The sequence below is a fragment of the Simochromis diagramma genome, unplaced genomic scaffold (assembly GCF_900408965.1).
Source record: "Simochromis diagramma unplaced genomic scaffold, fSimDia1.1 OVJJ01000293.1, whole genome shotgun sequence".
Lineage (NCBI taxonomy): Eukaryota > Metazoa > Chordata > Actinopteri > Cichliformes > Cichlidae > Simochromis > Simochromis diagramma.
Window position 1 is genome coordinate 8,779,379 of NW_024386801.1, and position 7,719 is coordinate 8,787,097.

The window sequence follows — 7,719 nt, forward strand, 5'->3', positions numbered from 1 at the left end:
GTAAAGGGCTATTCTATTCTATTCTATTCTATTCTTTTCTATTCTATTCTATTCTATTCTATTCTTTTCTTTTCTTTTCTATATGAATTACTGCCTTGCCGTTTTATCTCTATCTGTCTAGACTCAGATACCATATCTAGTAAGGATTAAGTACATATATATAAATATAGTATGGAATTTAATATGTTGTGGTCACATCTCTTTCATATTTTGACTTTTGGGTTGAATAGTGGCCAGAAATCTTTTGTAGAACTTTATGAACTTTGAAACCTTTTTGTTGATAAAATCTCATCAACTTCTCATTTTATCTTACAAAATATATTTTTCCCCATAAATTCTGACTTTATATAAGTAACCTGATTACATATAACATTTCAATGTAATATTGTTACATGAGTACAATGTAAAACATTGAAGGTTCAATTTCATTTATTTGAATAAATAAACCTTTGATTTTACATATTTCAATTGCATCACATTTACTTATTGGATCATGATGTGTTGATGTCCAAAACGTTTGGTGACAGTGATCTTGACAGTTGATCACTTAATAAAAAAAAATAACTTTAACCACTTAACATAAAACCTTATTATTGAGCAATACAAAAAAGCAAAACAAAACAAAAAACAGTTATGTACTGGGAACTCTGTTCTCTGCACCCATGGGCCACTAACAGGTTAATCCAACATGTGTTAATGTCTGAGCGGGTTTGACACGTTGTGTGGATAGCTGAAATAGTTGGAGAAGGGGCACCACGTTTTTAGTGTGCACAAGAATAAAGGACGTTTAAACTATGCATACATCTTACCCTGAAGAATACAGTTTCATAGTTGTGCAGCATTCACACAATGAAGAATATTGTATTTTTCATTCAGATCAGATTCTGGTTCTTATTCCAGAGACCTAATAGTATGCTTTAGTAGGTGGAAATCCTTTTGGTTTATTGGTAGGCCAGGACCCTTTTGCCTTTAATAAATAACATTATAATACCGACGCACTGTAAACCTCTCTGGAGATGCCATCACTGTACCACAAATATGAAGATGAAAGCTACCAACGACCACAGAAAGTCACGCATTTCACGCTGAAAACGTTCCTCACTCAGTCTTCCTCCCTTTGCCAAAAAATATAAAAGAGAAACAAAACAGAGAGCTCGCTGCTTGTTACAAGATATATTATTAGCATTATAAACATCAGTCTGGCTCATATCCAAAAGCGAAAGGTTTTTATTTTTGCAGTGGCAGTATAATTTCTCACTGAGGGCCCGGGAGGCGTCACGAGATCAGCTGTTAGACAAAACAAAGACATCTCACTGTGTCGTTTTTTCTGAGGACCACGAATTTTTTTAATTTATTTTTTTTATTTTGTTATTTTTATGTAGAGTCTTATCTTAACAGTTTTTGTTTTGTTTTGTTTTGTTTTTAGCTAGGTGGCCAAAAATAAAGTGCTGAATTTGTATCTTGGTGAGAAACCTCTAAGTTCTAAAACAAAAAGAAGAAAAAGGGAGATTTATTCGTCACAATAGACGATCTTCGATCTACAGGTCTGACTTATAAAATGCTGCTGTTTCCCGCTTGTAAAGTGACTCGTTCCTGACTTGAGAAGTGACAACTTCAATTAGGCGTCTTTCTTTCTTTCTTTCTTTCTTTCTTTCTTTCTGTCCATTTTCAATTAGCATCCAAATTGTGTAAAGGAAAAACAATGTCTGGCGAGCAAGTTGTCACTTTTTTATTCTTATTTAAATGGCCTATGAAGTCGGATACTCTTCCATATGAGAATAATAATCTCATGCCTTTTTTTCGTTTGTGCATCTTTCATTTTGCTGAACAACAAATTGGGCACTCACAGCGGTGTAAGTTGCAGCCTGCATGACCATATACTTTCTCAGCTAACAATTATACAGTTTTGTGTTTAACGTAGTTTGAATTTCTTGTGCATGCCTTTCTCCTCAGTATACATCATCCATTGCCCCCAAGGGAGAGGGGAAGGTATTTATATTTTTATATTATCATATGATTATTAAATTAAGTCTTATATTTCTAATCTGTCAAGAATGTGTTTTTAAATTTGCAGACTGTATACTTCCATGCAACAGAAAAAGAAATAATTTCAGTGTCATTGTGATATATTTATGTCAGTTTTATTTGATATGATCTGACATTTAGTTTCTCATTATAGAAAAAAAAAGGTAATCGTTTAAATGGTTGATGAGCTTATAACTGATGTCAGAATACCAGATACGCTCTTGTGTTTGTTAAGGGTACCTGTTTTAGACTCATATCGATAACTGCAGATAGAAAATTTTCCATCCTGCTGCTGTTTTAAAGGAGTTAGGCACTTAATTGAGCAATGTGGCATGTCAAGTCATCAATAATATGTAATATTTGTATTGTTTCCAGCCTAAATGCAAGATTTCCGCGTCACGCAAGCTATCACTAAAGGTAAATAATTTATAATGATGGCAAAAATGCACGAGCCATAATAACTCCTGAATATATAATAAATAGAATGTCATTATGAGAAAAGTTCTTTCCTGTAACAACCAATATTAAAATTATAAGCGACAACCAGATGACACAAATGAAAACCTCTTTGACTTTTTCGAGATCCTTCTCCTGACTCGTGCAACAGAAGACTTGGAGGCAGAGAAAACTGCAAATGAGGAACAGAAGGTTCGATACCTGAGGGAGAAGCTGCCACCGCTGCAGCTCAGTGGGTTAAACATTGATGATCTGCAGGTGTGAGCTTATGATACTCTGAGTAAGCATATGGGCTTGACAATGTTTTTAAAGCCAATCAAGTGTCATGAATTGAAACTTATTTTTTTCCGTGTAGAAAGTCTGTAAGGAGATTCATGAAAAGATTCATGTGGTGGACGAGGATCGCTATGACTGTGAAGCAAAGGTTCTCAAGAACTACAGAGATGTATGAGCTCAGCAAACATAACACACCTAGTTAAACTAAAATATGTTGACACGCTTTTTTTTTCCTCTTTAAAAATAAGCCACCAATAAAGCTTTTCCCTCTATTGCTAGATCAACGAGTTGAAGCTAAAGGTACAGGACCTTGGAGGAAAGTTTAAGAAACCCTCCTCTCGTGTTAGGGTCGGCACCGACCCATTTTAAATTTCAAATGCATAAAAAAAATCACATACATTTGTTTATTGTATCAAGGCCTTTTGACTTTGTCAGGAACCTCTATTTCTACAAAATAAAACAAAAAATAAATATTTTCACTAAATTATAAAATGCCCTAGTTGAAATTATGACCTTTGTGTTGTTAGGGTCGGTTTCGACCCAGGTATAATATTATGAGTATAAAGCAATAATTAAAGCCAAAACTGAAATCATAAGTGCACTGTCAGCTAAAACACTTACAGCAAGCGCCTCTCCTAATCATATGAGCTTTAGGGGATTCTTATTTTGCATGTTTTTTGCATTATACCTGCACAAAAACAAAACAAAATAAACACGGGCATGTGAGGTGAAGTCACTATTTGAGTGGCCATTTGACTTCAAGAGTGCACATTTACAATTTGCAGCATACAAAAAATGAGAAGAAGATTCACAGTGAGCTAAGTTCAGGATCACATTTTTGGTGAAAATGAAGGAGAGGACACAGAGCAGCATAGCGATTCAGATGGGCAGGTTTCTAAGGAGGAAGACAATGTGGACTATCATCCAGAAGACACAGACACATCTGATCAGAGGTGGAGGTCGCTGGTGCTGAAGCTACTCCTGCTGAAAGATTCAAGTCCAAAAATGGTAAGATCTTTTGGAGCTCAGTACCTCATGATGTACATGGCAGGGCAGCTGCTGCAAATGTCATCAAAATGACCCCTGGAATCACAAGGTGTGCTCTGACCAAAGTCAGTGACACTAAGAGATGTTTTGAGATATTTATGCCATTGTCACTAGAAAGAATCATCATTACTATGATGAACCTTGAAGGAAAAAAAAGTCCATGGCGACATGATGAGGAATACCTGGATGCTTTCATTGGTGTTCTTCTTCTTGCTGGAGTGTACAGATGCTGCAATGAGGCCACTGATCGTCTATGGGATGCATCGACAGGCAGAAACATTTTCTGGGCAACGATGTCACTTCACACATTTGATATCATTTTGATTAAAGAGTCCTCAGATTTGACAACAGAGAGACCAGACCGAGGTCTGACAAGCTTGCTCCCATCAGGGATGTCTGGGAGAGATGGGTGCAGCTTCTTCCACTGACGTTCATCCCAGGGCCAGTGACCGTGGATGAACGTCTTGTCCACTTTTTGAGGAAAATGCCCCTTCCGGCAATATATACCCAGTAAGCCAGGGAAAAACGGCAGAAAAATCTGGGAAGCCTGTGATGCAAAAACCAACTATGCCTGGAATGTACAGATTTTCACAGTCAAAGCTGTGAGTGGCATCCCTGAGAAGAAACAATGAAAATGTGTGGTCCTCCATATGACCACTGGACTGCAGGATCACAATATCAGCTGTGATATTTTATTTTATTTTTTACCAGATATGACCTCGGACAAGAACTTCACAAAGGAAACTGAGGTGAAGCTGTATCATTGGGAAGTGATAAAAAAGCCCACAATTACCCACGGCTATAACCAAAACAAAGGAGGAGTGGACTTTTTCTTTTTTTCAGTTTATATTAAAGGTCTACTGCTGAAAAAAACCAAACTTTTTTGTCTTTTCTTGATGTAAATGTCTATGGGTCGAAATTGACCCGTAACACCATAGATGTCATTTTAGTTATTAATCTTAAAATGAAAAAAATCAATAAAACAGATTTATTTAAGAGATGTGTCCTATACCCCTCAGTAATACTCAGGTAACACAGAAACCTTTTATTTATTAATATGATTCTCTTGAGGTTAATTTTACAATTTTTTTTAATTGAAATCGAGGGGTATAGTGACAAAAAAAAAGACCCAGAGGCCCACGCCAAAAGTATTAAAACCAACATTTTCATGGATAAGGAAGCCTAACAAGGTAACCAAGAGATGAGAAACAAATTGGACGATAACTTATTGTTTTTAGTATATTTTATAGCTGATTTAATTCACGGGTCAAAACCGACCCGCTAACATAAGAGATGATAACAGAAAGCTAACACGAGAGGAAGGTTAAGAAACCAGCTCTCAGGAAGGTGAGAGTGTCAGCAGATGAGATGTTGAAAGCTCTGTTTGGATCGAAAACTAAGGGCTCCATGGATCTGAGGGCCAATCTCAAGTCTGTAAAGAAAGAAGACATCAAACAAGAGAAGGTTTGCTCTAGCAACACACATAATTGGTATCTAGGTATATTCAAATAAGCAGCCAAATAAAACTGCAGAATCTGATGGTCTGAATGCGGCTTTACTTTAGGAGCTGACGATGGAGGTGGGTGACTGGCGTAAAAATGTGGAGGCCATGTCTGGTATGCAGGGCAGGAAGAAGATGTTTGATGCTGCTAGTGGGGCCCAGTGAACAAATTCCTTCATGTGCTGACGCTGCAGGATGGATGGAGGAAGATTTAATGAAAGAACTTTAATTGAAAGTGAAAAAAAATTAACCAAAATTTAACATAACATTTATAAAATCAAACTAAAATGAGTCAAAAATAAAATGGGATAGTCAAAAACTGAAAATTACAAACCTAAAAGTAAATGAATTCATAAATTACTAGTGGAGACTAATACGCGATGAAGTTCAGAGCTTGACCATTACAATAAGATATACTCCATGGACAACTAGATTGGTTGGACTTAGATTTTAGGCATATTATCATATGGTGATAATACTGTATTTCATTTGTGAGTGCAGCAGATTTACATTGCTTGGCATTGTCCTTGTACACGGTAATGGAGCTGTATTTCTTCTGTCTCCACTAAGGAATGCCATAAACTTGCAGTGCCACCTGAGATATTTAGAGCAAGGAGATACTTAGCCTTTCTTCTTCTATGGAGTGAATTCCTCTCCGGTTAAAAACAGCAAATATTGTCACACATACTGATACTTGTCCTTGAACTAGCGTCAAACACTGTCAGCAAGACAGGGGGTTGAATAATCAAGGGTGTTGTGGATGGAGTCAGCAGCCTTTAAGGACTCTAAGGGTGATGGAAAGAATTTGTGTATGACTGACAATGCTATTTTTACTGTGTGAAGTTATTTCATTTAGTATAACAGTGGCCTATATGCACTACAATAGTACAGCTTCTGTCTATATGAGCTATGAAATAATCTGCCATAACCCAGAAATATCAGTCTAGCCTCAAGAATAAGAAAATCACAGAAACTGGCCTGCTAGTCTCTATTTTTACTTTTACAAGAATCAGGATGTATGTATAGATATGTACCTAATGCCCAAATCAGAGATTTTGGCCCAAAGTTTCTGCAGATTTGTCAGCTGTATATCCATAATGCGAATACTCCAAAGGTGCTCTGTTGGACTGAAATTTGGTGACAGTAGCAACGACAGTACCTTATTTATTTCCTATCCTATTCATAGTCTTTTATTTTAGGTCACAAGCAGTTGTCTAAGCATTTCACTGCATATCGTACTGTGTATGACTGTGTTTGTGACAAATAAAATTTGAATTTGAATTTGATTTGAGTACAGTGAACTCATTGTCATGTACAAATATCATGTAACAGGATATTCTATTCTGATTGAAATAAGCAGAAGATTGGTAAAGTGTGGTCATAAAGGATGGACATTATTAGCAACAATACTCAGGTAGGCTGTGGCATTTAAACAATGCTTAGATGATAAAAAAGGGGCCCAAAGTGTACTAAGAAAAGAACTCCCATAACATCACACCACCTACAGCAGCCTGAACTGTTGATACAAGGCAGGATTAAATTCGTGCATGAATTAAATTACGACTTGTCAGACCAGGTAATGTTTTTATAGTCTTCTGTTGTCTAATTTTGATTCGCCTGTGTCAACTGTAGCCACAGTTTCCTGTTTCGAATTGACAGGAAGTGACACCCGTTGCAGTCTTCTGCTGTTTTAAGGTTTGACATGTTGTGCCTTTGAGGAAAAAAAAAGCAGGACATGTTTTCTGCATACCTTGGTTGTGATGAGTGGTTATTTGAGCTACATTTGCCTACCTATCAGATCGACGCACCCTGACTATTCTCATGTCACCTCTGACATCAAGAAGGGATTTCCACCTAGAGAACTACTGTTCACTGGATAGTTTATATTTTTCATACCATTGTCTGTAAACCCTAGAGATAGAGATGGAAATTTTGTGTAGATGAACACATCCCATCCTTCACCAGGTTTTAACTTCAGCTAGTTAACTATGCCTAAATTCATTAGATTGGCTGATAAGATTGCCGACCGGCAGGAACACAAATGTCTTTCAAGTTTATCTGAATGAGTTTAAGAATAATTGCTACTTACCAATTAGATTATTGTGAAAATGTGCAGAGATGTACCAAGGAGGAAAACAGTGATGATGCACCTATAAAGCTTGTTTCTCTCCAAAGGTAATTTAATCAATAACTAGAATACCTCTCTTTTTTTTTAATTAAAGGTTGTCTCAGTTCATTACTTGCATCCTGGGGCAGTTGTGGCTGAAGAGGCAGAGCAGTTTATCTTCTAGTTGGAAAGTTGATGGTTTGATCCCAAATTTCTACAGCCTACATGTTGAAGTATCCTTTGGCAAGACACTAAACTCAGAGACTATTCTGATGCACCTATATGAGTATGTGTGGGAATGTTAGGA

The 7,719-nt window shown here is 36.7% G+C and overlaps 1 protein-coding gene across 1 annotated transcript; it reads left to right on the forward strand.

The window, feature by feature from the left end:
- Window positions 1-1,944: 1,944 nt before the first annotated feature.
- Window positions 1,945-6,557, forward strand: tnni1c (troponin I, skeletal, slow c; the record flags this gene model as incomplete). The annotated part of the gene is made up of 7 exons (XM_040026876.1): window positions 1,945-1,989; window positions 2,401-2,442; window positions 2,608-2,739; window positions 2,837-2,926; window positions 3,037-3,099; window positions 5,134-5,268; window positions 5,369-6,557. Coding segments are annotated over 7 exons (609 nt in total), but the record flags the coding sequence as incomplete, so codon positions are not given.
- Between the last annotated feature and the right edge of the window lie 1,162 nt (window positions 6,558-7,719).